The following is a 14115-nucleotide window of genomic DNA, read 5'->3' as shown; positions in this document are numbered from 1 at the left end:
CTTTGTTTCCATTATTTTGCTCCTGCAAACAATAACCCAGCAAACCTTTTGCACATGTCTGCAAGTGATTCTCCACCTAAAAAAGAATAAATGCTGAATCCTAGGGTATGTGCATTTCAAATTTGGTTGAGTCTTGCCACATTGTTCTTATTTTCGTTTGCTATCTAGGGTATAATTTCTGTCCTTATCTTTATGACCTCCTTTAGGCTTTTACTCATGCTTTTTAAAAATTCTGGAGTAATCACTTAACTCTTATATATATGTTTTTTACTCTAATTTTGTTTATTCTCTATTTGGCATTACAGTTATACTGCTCAAAACTCAAAAGTTCACAGAAGGTATCCAGTAAAATCTTCCCTTTTCTGTGCTCAGTACCTTGTGGTTCTCTCTGGAAGCAAAGAAGCTCAGCAATATCTTATTTAAATCTCCAAAGACAACCTAAGCATTGTCAAGTAAATATACACACACATACTCTTTCCCCACCCCTTTTGTATATAAATGTTAGCATACTATATATACACAACTAATCTTGCTTATTTCATTTCACAATATGTCTTGGAAATTATAATAAATGCATAAATTGGCAACGTCTAGAGGCAATTTTGATTGTCACAACTGGGCAGTGGGTGCTACTGGCATTTAGTGGGTAGAGATCAGAGATGTTGCTAAACATCTTGCAATATACAGGGCAGCCTCCATAACTAACGATTATCCAGCCCCAAACTTCAGTCGTCCCACGGTTGAGGAATTCTACTTAAACGATATTGTATCAGGTGTCGATCACGTTTTTCAAATCTCCTATAGTCTAAAAATATTGATGTGCTAGTTTATCAGTTTCTGATACTGCGTGTTATTATAGCTATTTTTATTTTCTAAAATAAGTTTCTCTCTCTCTCTTTCTCTCTCTATGTATATACACATGCACACACAACACACACATATATATATAAGTACCTATATTTATTATGGTTATATCTTCTTAATAGTTTCTTTTATTAACATATAATATTACTTACTAGCCCTATTAGTATCTTCGTCTTAAATTTTATATCTCAGCTATTTATATTCTTGCACCTCTTTTCTTTTGGTTAGTATTTACATAACAGATCTTTTTTCCAATTCCTCTAGTAATTTTGTATTAGATTTAATTCTATAACTGGCATATTTTTGAATTTAAAAAATCCATTGACTATCACTTATTTTAGCATGTGAGTTACTACCCATTAAGTGTTTACATTTGAATATTTGTCATATATCTTGATTTACTGCTGTTATTTTTCATCTTCTAATCCCCATATTTGTCTTCCTCATTTGTTTTTCTCCTTTCCTTTTCCTTGTGGATTAGTAATATTTCATATTTCCTTAGGTTTTTTTTTCTGGTTGTTTTGAAATCACTGGGTCCATTAATATTTTTGTTTTATTTTTGCACAGTTACTTTAAAAATTTTAATACACACAACTAATTACAAAGTTTTCTAACAATATTTCCTGGGTTCTAATGTATTTACTCTGGACATGTTAAAAGGTGACACACTGCTTTTTAGCCACCTACCATCACCTCCATATGGTCATCACTGTTTAGAATTTTGGTTTCTATGTATTTAAAAAACATAAAACACCTTAATATATTTTCAGTCAATAGTTAATTAAATTTATCAACATGTTTTAGCAGTATCTGTTATAACTTGTTTTTATTTAGTCCACTGAAACAATATTGTTTATTTTCACCCAATGGTTAATCTAATTTGTCAACATATTTTATCAATTTTCATTTTAAATTTTGTTTTATCTTGGATCCACTCCTTCCTTCTGGCTTCACTTTTCTTCCTGCTAAAGAACATATTTTAGTAGTTCTTTCAGTGAGAATCTGTGGGTGGTACAATAGTTTTATTTTTTGTGAAAATATCTTCATTGTGTACCCTTTCCTCAAGAAGAATGAACCAAGAGAAAGAAATGAAAGAAAAAAGAGAAAGAAAAGAAAGGAAGGGAGAGGAAGGAAGGGAGGGAGGAGAAAGAGAGAAGAAGGAAAAAAAGAGAGAGAGAGAGAAAGAAAGAATGAAAGAATGAAAGAAAGAAAGAAAGAAAGAAAGAAAAGAAAGAAAGAGAAGGAAAGAGAAAGAGAAAGAAAAAAGAAGGAAGGAAGGAAGAAAGGAAGGAAGGAAGAAAGGAAGGAAGGAAGGCCAGCCAGTATTTTTTTCTAGTAAGCCAGATATTGTTCATTGCCTTTTGGCCTCTACTGTTGCTGAGAAATCTGATTTCAGTCTAATTATTATCCCTTGGTAAGTAAATTTTCTCTTTCAGAAGGCTTTGAAGATTTTCTTTTTAATCCTTTATAATCTGCACAGTAACATGTTTAGGTATGGAGTATATGTATTTTTTATCCCATTCAGTTCCTAAAGTGCCCTTTTGGACTCAGGATTTATATATATATATATTCCTTCTATTATGAAAGCTTCTCAGCTTTATCCCTTTATTTATATATTCCCCATTACGCTATCCTGTTTTTTCAGATGTCCTGTTAAATAACTCAGTGATTTTTTGACTAAGGTAAATATAAACAAAGCATACTTGCATATCATGTTACTTTTGACACTTAGCTTTCTGAAGAGTTCTTAGAGAGACCAAAGCAATCAGAGATACAACTTTATGGCATAATCTATGACTCTCAGTCTTTGTGGTTATAATAGTAGATAGTAAGAATGTGCAAATCACTTCTTAGTCTCACAGTAAAATGACAAGATGTAAAAAAGGACATTCTATTTCCTTTGAAAGAATATAACTTAGAGCCTTTGAAATGGCCCAGTAAAAGGGGCCGCAAACAATCAAGTGATTTTTTTTTTGTATTTTTAGAATGATATGATGATTAGTAACAAAATACTCAGTTAACAGTGGCTCCAATAATAGGAACATTTTATATCATCCAAAAAGGAGTCTGGAGATGCAATGTCTCAGCTTTCTGCTTGGCCATCCACATTTTCTTTGCCATATCTCTCTGAATGATAACAAGACAGCTGCAGTGGTTTCAAACATCATCTCCTTCTATCTACACATCCCAGTGGAAATGAAGGAATGGGGATGCAAATATTTTTCCCTTACATGTGTTTCTTTTTTTTATCAGGGAAAAGAATTATTTCCAAGAAGCTCCCCTCTCCCCACCAAAACAATCTCTTTATATCCTGTTGGATAGACTTGGTCACATACTGATCTTCACACCAGGAAGTGAGATAAACGGAATGAAATTAGCAATGGTTTAGAACAGTCATAATTTATTCCCTGAATCTGGGCATACTGCTGCCTACAAAAAATTGCTTTTTTTAAAATTTTTCAGTAAGAAAATGGGAGCGATAACTGTTGAACCTATGGATACACAGCAGTTTTCACCACCAAGATTACAAATTCAAATTATTAATTTCCATATTCGTGGAAGAAAGAAAAGGAGGTGGTCTTTCTTTTTCTCATTTTCTGCCTCATTGCCATAAATAAAGAAAAGCAAGTTGAGTGAAAATTTTTCAGAAAATAGAATCATATTAACTGTAAACTCAAGCAAAAAACCTAATCCAGCAACCAGAAGGCCTGAGTCTGCCATCAGTTAGTTGTAGGGCCTTGGGCAAATCACTAATGCACAGTTCTCCAACTGTGGTGTAAGAAAGATTGGATTCGATTAATGCTATTCAGTCACTTCTCATTTTAAGTTTCTATAAGGCTTTGAATCAGCAGCTTAATTATATAGGATGATTTTCAAACTAAAGGTAACTATATAGCCAAACTTTGTAACTAACAGGCAACCTTGCACCATGTTGATCCCAAATAATTAATGTGGCTTACAAAAGAATTTAATTTAAGAGTAAGAGTACTGCCTAGTAGAGATTCACCATTCATATTTAAGTTTTGACTAGCATAATTACAATCAGACACTTTCTTTATGGTAAATCTACAGGGGAAGAATGTTTTTGAGTCTATCTCCCCAAAAGAGCATTACTAAGTGGTCTGGGGAAGAATGAGTTCTGAGGTAAAAATAAATTTGAGAGATGCTGGATTAATCATATTTAAATAAATTTCTTTATCATTAAATTTCTCAGAAGACCTACAGTGCCAAAGTGTATTGTGACTCTCCAAAAGAGATATATCATCTCCCAAATTTGACTGTGGGTCCTTTCTTCATGAAACATTTATTTCTCAATTTAAAATAATCATATTGCCTTATACTTTTGTATGGAGTTTACGTGAATACCAAAATATTTTTTAAAACATCATCTTGTAGTTCTATGAACACCTATCCTTCCCAGACCCTTTTTGTACTACTTTTTAACAATTGTGCCCTAATTGATTATAAGATGCCAAATTAATAATACTACTCCAGAAATAGAAAATAAACAGTATGTTAAATATACATGTAAATTTTACCACACATATTGATTTAGTAAATATATATATATATTTTATTATACTTTAAGTTCTAGGGTACATGTGCATAATGTGCAGGTTTGTTACATATGTATACATGTGCCATGTTGGTGTGCTGCACCCATTAACTCATCATTTACATTAGGTATATCTCCTAATGCTATCCCTCTCACCTAACCCCACTGCACGACAGGCCCTGGTGTGTGATGTTTCCCACCCTGTGTCCAAGTATTCTCATTGTTCAATTGCCACCTACGAGTGAGAACACGGGGTGTTTGGTTTTCTATCCTTGCAATGGTTTGCTCAGAATGATGGTTCTAGCTTCATCCATGTCCCTACAAAGGACATGAACTCATCCTTTTTTATGGCTGCATAGTATTCCATGTTGTATATGTGCCACATTTTCTTAATCCAGTCTATCATTGATGGACATTTGGGTTGGTTCCAAGTCTTTGCTATTGTGAATAGTGCTGCAATAAACATATGTGTGCATGTGTCTTTATAGCAACATGATTTATAATCCTTTGGTTATATACCCAGTAATGGGATGGCTGGGTCAAATGGTATTTCTAGTTCTAGATCCTTGAGGAATCACCATACTATCTTCCACAATGGGTGAACTAGTTTACAGTCCCACCAACAGTGTAAAAGTGTTTCTGTTTCTCCACATCCTCTCTAGCACCTGTTGTTTCTTGACTTTTTAGTGATCGCCATTCTAACTGGTGTGAGATGGTACCTCATTGTGGTTTTGATTTGCATTTCTCTGATGGCCAGTGATGATGAGCATTTTTTCATGTGTCTGTTGGCTGCATAAATGTCTTCTTTTGAGAAGTGTCTGTTCATATCCTTTGCCCACTTTTTGATGGGGTTGTTTGATTGTTTTCTTGTAAATTTGTTTGAGTTTCTTGTAGATTCTGGATATTAGCCCTTTGTCAGATGGGCAGATTGTAAAAATTTTCTCCCATTCTGTAGGTTGCCTGTTCACTCTGATGGTAGTTTCTTTTGCAGTGCAGAAGCTCTTTAGTTTAATTAAATCCCATTTGTCAATTTTGGCTTTTGTTGCCATTGCTTTTGGTGTTTTAGACATGAAGTCCTTGCACATGCCTATGTCCTGAATGGTATTGCCTAGGTTTTCTTCTAGGGTTTTTATGGTTTTAGGTCTAACATTTAAATCTTTAATCCATCTTGAATTAATTTTTGTATAAGGTGTAAGGAAGGGATCCAGTTTCAGCTTTCTACATATGGCTAGCCAGTTTTCCCAGCACCATTTATTAAATAGGGAATCCTTTCCCCATTGCTTGCTTTTCTCAGGTTTGTCAAAGATCAGATGGTTGTAGATGTGTGGTATTATTTCTGAGGGCTCTGTTCTGTTCCATTGGTCTATATCTCTGTTTTGGTACCAGTACCATGCTGTTTTGGTTACTGTAGCCTTGTAGTATAGTTTGAAGTCAGGTAGCGTGATACCTCCAGCTTTGTTCTTTTGGCTTAGGATTGACTTGGCAATGCGGGCTCTTTTTTGGTTCCATATGAACTTTAAAGTAGTTTTTTCCAATTCTGTGACGAAAGTCACTGGTAGCTTGATGGGGATAGCATTGAATCTATAAATTACCTTGGGCAGTATGGCCATTTTCACGATATTGATTCTTCCTATCCATGAGCATGGAATGTTCTTCCATTTGTTTGTGTCCTCTTTTACTTCGATGAGCAGTGGTTTGTAGTTCTCCTTGAAGAGGTCTTTCACATCCCTTGTAAGTTGGATTCCTAGGTATTTTACTCTCTTTGAAGCCATTGTGAATGGGAGTTCACTCATGATTTGGCTCTCTGTCTGTTATTGGTGTATAGGAATGCTTGTGATTTTTGCACATTGATTTTGTATTCTGAGACTTTGCTGAAGTTGCTTATCAGCTTAAGGAGATTTTGGGCTGAGACGATGGGGTTTTCTAAATATACAATCATGTCACCTGCAAACAGAGACAATTTGACTTTCTCTTTTCCTAACTGAATACCCTTTATTTCTTTCTCCTGCCTGATTGCCCTGGCCAGAACTTCCATCACTATGTTGAATAGGAGTGGTGAGAGAGGGCATCCTTGTCTTGTGCTAGTTTTCAAAGGGAATGCTTCCAGTGTTTGCCCATTCAGTATGATATTGGCTGTGGGTCTGTCATAAATAGCGCTTATTATTTTGAGATACGTCCCATCAATACCTAGTTTATTGAGAGTTGTTAGCATGGAGGGCTGTTGAATTTTGTCGAAGGCCTTTTCTGCATCTATTGAGATAATCATGTGGTTTTTGTCTTTGGTTCTGTTTCTATGATGGATTATGTTTCTTGATTTGCATATGTTGAACCAGCCTTGCATCCCAGAGATGAAGCCAACTTGATCGTGGTGGATAAGCTTTTTGATGTGCTGCTGGATTTGGTTTGCCAGTATTTTATTGAGGATTTTTGCATTGATGTGCATCAGGGATATTGATCTAAAATTCTCTTTTTTTGTTTTGTCTCTGCCAGGCTTTGATATCAGGATGATGCTGACCTCATAAAATGAGTAAGGGAGGATTCCCTCTTTTGCTATTGATTTGAATAGTTTCAGAAGGAATGGTACCAGCTCCTCTTTGTACCTCTGGTAGAATTCGGCTGTGAATCCATCTGGTCCTGGACTTTTTTTGGTTGATAGGCTATTAATTATTGCCTTAATTTCATAGCCTGTTATTGGTCTATTCAGGGATTCAACTTCTTCCTGGTTTAGCCTTGGGAGGGTGTATGTGTCGAGGAATTTATCCATTTCTTCTAGATTTTCTAGTTTATTTGAGTAAAGGTGTTTATAGTATTCTCTGATGGTAGTTTGTATATCTGTGGGATCGGTGATGAAATCCCCTTTATCATTTTTATTGCAACTATTCAATTCTTCTCTCTTTTCTTCTTTATTAGTCTTGCTAGTGGTCTATCAATTTGTTGATCTTTAAAAAAAAACAGCTCCTGGATTCATTGATTTTTTGAAGGTTTTTTTGTGTCTCTATCTCTTTTAGCTCTGCTCTGATTTTAGTTATTTCTTGCCGTCTGCTAGCTTTTGAATGTGTTTGCTCTTGCTTCTCTAGTTCTTTTAATTTTGATGTTAGGGTGTCAATTTTAGATCTTTCCTGCTTTCTCTTGTGGGCATTTAGTGCTATAAATTTCCCTCTACACACTGCTTTAAATGTGTCCCAGAGATTCTGGTATGTTGTGTCTTTGTTCTCACTGGTTTCAAAGAACATCTTTATTTCTGCCTTCATTTCGTTATATACCCAGTAGTCATTCAGGAGCACGTTGTTCAGTTTCCATGTAGTCGAGTGGTTTTGAGTGAGGTTCTTAATCCTGAGTTCTAGTTTGATTGCACTGTGGTCTGAGAGACACTTTTTTATAATTTCTGTTCTTTTGCATTTGCTGAGGAGTGCTTTACTTCCAACTATGTGGTCAATTTTGGTATAACTGCGATGTGGTGCTGAGAAGAATGTATATTCTGTTGATTTGGGGTGGAGAGTTCTGTAGATGTCTATTAGGTCCGCTTGGTGCAGAGCTGAGTTCAATTCCTGGATATCCTTGTTAACTTTCTGTCTTGTTGATCTGTCTAATATTGACAGTGGGGTGTTAAAGTCTCCCATTATTATTCTGTGGGAGTCTAAGTCTCTTTGTATGTCTCTAAGGACTTGCTTTGTGAATCTGGATGCTCATGTATTGGGTGCATATATGTTTAGGATAATTAGCTCTTCTTGTTGAATTGATCCCTTTACCATTATGTAATGGCCTTGTCTCTTTTGATCTTTGTTGGTTTAAAGTCTGTTTTATCAGAGACTAGGATTCCAACCCCTGCTTTTTTTTGTTTTCCATTTGCTTGGTAGGTCTTCCTCCATCCCTTTATTTTGAGTCTATGTGTGTCTCTGAACATGAGATGGGTCTCCTGAATACAGCACACTGATGGGTCTTGACTCTTTATCCAATTTGCCAGTCTGTGTCTTTTAATTGGATCATTTAGCCCATTTACATTTAAGGTTAATATTGTTATGTGTGAATTTGATCCTGTCATTATGATGTCAGCTGGTTATTTTGCTCGTTAGTTGACACAGTTTCTTCCCAGCCTCGATGGTCTTTACAATCTGGCATATTTTTGCAGTGGCTGGTACTGGTTGTTCCTTTCCATGTTTAGTGCTTCCTTCAGGAGCTCTTGTAAGGCAGGCCTGGTGGTGACAAAATCTCTCAGCATTTGCTTGTCTGTAAAGGATTTTATTTCTCCTTCACTTATGAAGCTTAGTTTGGCCGGATATAAAACTCTGGGTTGAAAATTCTTTTCTTTAAGAATGTTGAATATTGGTCCCCACTCTCTTCTGGCTTGTAGAGTTTCTGCCAAGAGATCTGCTGTTAGTCTGATGGGCTTCCCTTTGTGAGTAACCCGACCTTTCTCTCTGGTTGCCTTTAACATTTTTTCCTTCATTTCAACTTTGGTGAATCTGACAATTACGTGTCTTGGAGTTGCTCTTCTTGAGGTGTACGTCTGTGGCATTCTCTGTATTTCCTGAATTTGAATGTTGGCCTGCCTTGCTAGGTTGGGAAAGTTCTCCTGGATAATATCCTGAAGAGTGTTTTACAACTTGGTTGCATTCTCCCTGTCACTTTGAGGTACACCAATCAGATGTAGATTTGGTCTTTTCACATAGTCCCATGTTTCTTGGAGGCTTTGTTCTTTTCTTTTTAATCTTTTTTCTCTAAATTTCTCTTCTTGCTTCATTTAATTCATCTGATCTTCAGTCACTGATGCCCTTTCTTCCACTTGATCGAATTGGCTACTGAAGCTTGTGCATGCATCATATAGTTCTCATGCCATGGTTTTCAGCTCCATCAGGTCATTTAAGGTCTTCTCTATGCTGTTTATTCTAGTTAGCCATTCATCTAATCTTTTTTCAAGGTTTTTAGCTTCTTTGTGATGGGTTCAAACATCCTCCTTTAGCTTGGAGATGTTTGTTATTACCGATTGTCTGAAGCCGTCTTCTCTCAACTCGTCAAAGTCATTCTCCATCCAGCTTTGTTCCGTTGCTGGCAAGGAGGTGCGTTCCTTTGGAGGAGAAGAGGTGCTCTGATTTTTAGAATTTTCAGCTTTTCTGCTCTGGTTTCTTCCCATCTTTCTGTTTTTATCTACCTTTGGTCTCTGATGATGGTGACGTACAGATGGGGTTTTGGTGTGGATGTCCTTTCTGTTTGTTAGTTTTCCTTCTAACAGTCAGGACCCTCAGCTGCAGGTCTGCTGGAGTTTGCTGGAGGTCCACTCTAGACCCTGTTTGCCTAGGTATCACTAGCGGAGGCTGCAGAACAGCAAATATTGCAGAACAGCAAATGTTGCTGCCTGATCCTTCCTCTGGAAGCTTCGTCTCAGAGGGGCACCCAGCTGCATGAGGTGTCAGTTGGCCCCTACTGGGAAGTATCTCCCAGTTAGGCTACTCAGGGGTCAGGGACCCACTTGAGGAGGCAGTCTTTCCGTTCTCAGATCTCAAACTCCATGCTGGGAGAACCACTACTCTCTTCAAAGCTGTCAGACAGGGAAGTTTAAGTCTGCAGTAATTTAATAAATATTAAATGGTATGAACACTACCTTCACATTGTAAAGATACAATATTACAGGCAATATTACAGGCAACTATTTTGTCCCCAGTATTTTAACTTATTTCTCAATGATCACTTTTAGGCCACCTTTTTGAAATATTTTATAGAATAAAGGTTTAGGGAAACAGAGAAATATTAATTTAAGCCATTTTTCTAAATATGCTATAATAAATTGTAGATATGCTTAAACTCATTTAAAAGAAAGAGCAGGCAGATAACAGCAGGAAAGAATAGGAAAGTTTTTACTGCTTATAAAAATAAGTTGGTCAACAAGAGATTTCAGGCAGGAGTCACACTAGAACTGCTTGCAGACCAAAATTTCAAATCCTAAATCTTTGCAGAAAGTAAACACCAAAAAAATTGGAATGGGTTTTCATTCCTTTGCATGTAGCTAGTAAGGGATGGGTATTGCCTACTGGGAGAACCATGTTGCTGCTGAAGCACAGTCGAAATGACAGTAATAAAAAACACAGAAGAATTTAGGGGTTGCTATCAGGGGAGCAAATGAGTCTCCATTGGTTTAGTAGAGAAAAGCAGCCTTAAAACAAATAAACAAAAACTTTAAAAATATCTCCGTCAAAGGTATGAGTTTTTATGGGAGTAAGTCAGTCATCATCTGCTAATGAACATGTGGTAACAGAAGTGGCTTCTAAGGCCAAAGAATGTCAAATATCTAAGAACCAGGAAGAATGGAAAGGAAAGTTCAAGATATAACTTGACCTAATAACAAAGTTGTAAATAACAATAATAAGATGATGAAGTATTTGTTAAGCAGATACTTATATCTATTATTTCACAAAACCCTATGAAATCACTACTACAAAAAACGAAGGCTTAGCCATGTTGAGTGACTGCCCAAGTTCTTGAGAACTTTGACCAGGGCATGGAGAGTGTTTTTACGATGCTAATTTATGTGTGCATCATGGGTGGGTGGGAGGAGACTTCAAATGTTGGCAAAGTAAAAGGATACAAAACCACAGACACACCCAATCTGTCTACCATTTTCATTTTAAATTCTTGTTCAAACTGGAATGTTATTTTCCATTTAACCATTATTTAATAGATCCCTTTATGGTTACATCTTTCTAATAAAGGATAGCTATATTTTAAAATAAAAAAATTAAAAATAAAATTGCCGTCTGCCTAACTAGACAACATTGCCATCTAGTGGCCTAAACACACTACAGCTACCACTTCTGGGGTGACAGCAGAGGTCCTATCAAGGCTCTGAAGGGTGTGCCCAGTAGACACAATGTTAATAACGATGCCAAGCCATACCAAGAGCACACAAACTCATCCAAAGCAAACGTGCTGATATTCAACCAGAAAATGCACTCTAGCCTCAAAGATTTAACAGCTTCACTGAGAAAAAACCAAAAAAAACAAAACAAAAAAACAACTACTACCACCATTGAACCAAGGTTTTGATGTGCCTCACTTAATTATTTATTTTTCTTTGAAATTTTAAGATCCATTTCTCACTCCTTTGTTCACCTACCTGCTTGAAAATGTTTCCAAACATCCTCTCATCTTTACAGTAAGAATATAGCCCTCTATCACCATGACCAAGGAAAGAAGCAGGTATCAGCTGCTAATGACAGTCAATAACTCAACAGGGAGTCAATCTGTGACTTACAGACCCGGAATCTGTCCTAGAATGAGCAAGCCAGAGCTAGGCTTTGGTCTAAACAAGATGAAGATTTAAGGGACAGGAAAATAGGAAAAGGCTTACAAGATTGGCACAGATGCAGCTTCAACTGAGGTACACAATATTCTAGTGATAAATTATCTTAACAAACATCCTTTGGGGCCTTTTCTTTTTTTTTTTTTTTTTTTTTTTGAGACGGAGTCTTGCTCTTTCGCCCAGGCTGGAGTGCAGTGGCCCGATCTCAGCTCACTGCAAGCTCCGCCTCCTGGGTTCACGCCATTCTCCTGCCTCAGCCTTCCGAGTAGCTGGGACTACAGGCGCCCGCCACCACGCCCGGCTAATTTTTTCTATTTTTAGTAGAGACGGGGTTTCACCGTGTTAGCTAGGATGGTCTCGATCTCCTGACCTCGTGATCCGCCCGCCTCGGCCTCCCAAAGTGCTGGGATTACAGGCGTGAGCCACCGCGCCCGGCCGGGGCCTTTTCTTTAATTAAAATCAGATACTCACTGCTTCTCCAGATTTACTGCAAGGCTTATGTAACCCTTTGTTTCTGCAACCAGGTCATTTATTGAAACCATCAACATGCTGAAAGGGCACGGAAGGGCATGGAGAAAGAACACGTCAAGGAGTGGACCACTGTCACAACACCACTGGTGGGTTTTTGTCAAACCCATCTCTGACCCTACCAGTTTAAGATCATGAAGGATGTGAGAGTACAAACAAAACAGCTGTTAAATCTTTTTTAGCCCATTCTGGATGAAATAAGTATAGAAACACAGGAGATCAGTTTAGATCTGTTTGAATAAAGGGACAGGAAAAGTTGGAAGAGGCAATTTTCAGAAATCCAAATACAGTATGTGCTTCTCCAAAATTTGCAACAGAGGCTGAATCATGCCCATGCAAATGGATCTTAGTTCAAATTCATGTCAGAAAAATCTGGAACACACTTCACTTCTCATATGCAAATATCGTAGGAAAGCAGCTGTTTGTTCTTACCTATAATAAAAAGAATCTCCACTGCAATGTCACTGACGGTTGTGCTCCGAGTTGTGGACAGGTCGTCATTGCCAATAAAGCAAACGTTGTAAGGTACAGTCACAGCAACATAAAACGTTGCCAACAAAATAAGCCAGTCCCAGCCAGCTTTAAAAGTGCTAAAATGCAAAAGTATGAATTTGGACTTTTTTGCATCAGAAACTTTATACTCCGGAAATGCTGGTTTATCTACAAAAACATTCTGTGGATGAAGACAAAAAGGAGAGAAAGGAGAAACACAACATTAGAAACAAGGATTACATAGCTTGAAACACACACTTTTGTGAGTAGGATCATTCACTACACAAAGCAGTATCTTACAAGTGACTTTTAAAAGTTGGTGATGCAAAGCATCTAAACATCTAAAACTGAGCAGAGATCTTTGTTATAAGGAACAGGAATATGCAGAGTTTAGTCATGAAGCTAAGTGAGTAACCCAGATTTTGTTCATTAAAAAATAAAAAAGACCATTACCTAAAATGTCATCAAAAAACATTCACAGTTACATGTAATTCTACACACATTATAAACACAAAGCTATATTTACATTCCTATTGTCATGAGAACATTCTGTATACTTGTAGATTTCTGATGACAGTCATTATCTAAAGACTATATTTGACCTGATATTTTACTGATGACAGCAATGGTACTTTTCTTTCCAAAAAGAATAGATATATGACCAATATTATATTGTAAACAGTTTACATTTCTTTCCAAATACAGCCAAGTCGTGCTAACTACTTTCATTTTTTGCACTGTGGCTGTTGGTGAAGTTGGGAACCCAAATCTCGTTACCTTGACTGACACAGATGCACTCTGACATGGGCCAGACATTATTCAGATGGTAAAGTAAGAAACAGTTGCTTAAGAGTTATTAGTCAAGTCATGGGAGGAGAAAGCCAATGTTCACTGTGCAGCTGATTAAATGCAGAATAGCTGGAGTTTTTGATAACTGCAAAAGCACTTCACTTTGAATGCAGTTCAAATTGATGAACAATTCCCTTGTTGCTAGAAGACGAAGGGAGGCCCAACAATAGCATGTGTGGAAATTTGACAAGCCTGTGACCAGATACTTGCAGACCTGGCTTTGACCTCAATTAATGGGAAATATAAGATAGGTAATGGAAACTTATATTTGAAAGTTTAGTTGAATTAACAGAGCAGTTATAAATTCCAGAATACATATTACTTGTAGGTCACAATGTTGTGTTCTTGTCTCACTCATTGAGGGAAGGGCAGATTAATGTGATGTGTTCAGGGATCCTGAAGTACCTGAGGATTCAAGAAAGGTTCAGAAAGATCAGGAACATTTAGCTCTAAGTGGTGACTGTCAGCGATTGAATAGTTCTGCTACCTTAATATTAACGCACCCCTGTCTGGCATTTCTCTTTGGTAGGTA

The 14115-nt window shown here is 37.0% G+C and overlaps 1 protein-coding gene across 4 annotated transcripts in view; it reads right to left on the bottom strand.

Annotated features, from left to right (window-relative positions):
* KCNH8 (potassium voltage-gated channel subfamily H member 8) overlaps positions 1 to 14115 on the bottom strand; it is a 398058-nt gene that overhangs the window by 186608 nt on the left and 197335 nt on the right. For 3 of the 4 annotated variants that reach the window (XM_055109557.2, XM_034955949.3, XM_008951643.5), the window contains one exon: positions 12675 to 12915. In XM_055109557.2, the coding sequence (XP_054965532.1) occupies positions 12675 to 12915 (241 nt within the window). Of the gene's footprint in view, positions 1 to 12674; positions 12916 to 13905; positions 13989 to 14115 lie in introns of all 4 variants that reach the window. The other variant, XM_055109558.2, reaches the window with a different exon arrangement.

Source organism: Pan paniscus, chromosome 2 (genome assembly GCF_029289425.2).
Source record: "Pan paniscus chromosome 2, NHGRI_mPanPan1-v2.0_pri, whole genome shotgun sequence".
NCBI lineage: Eukaryota > Metazoa > Chordata > Mammalia > Primates > Hominidae > Pan > Pan paniscus.
The sequence above is the reverse complement of the archived record's forward strand: the minus strand, read 5'-3'. Positions and strand labels throughout refer to the sequence as shown.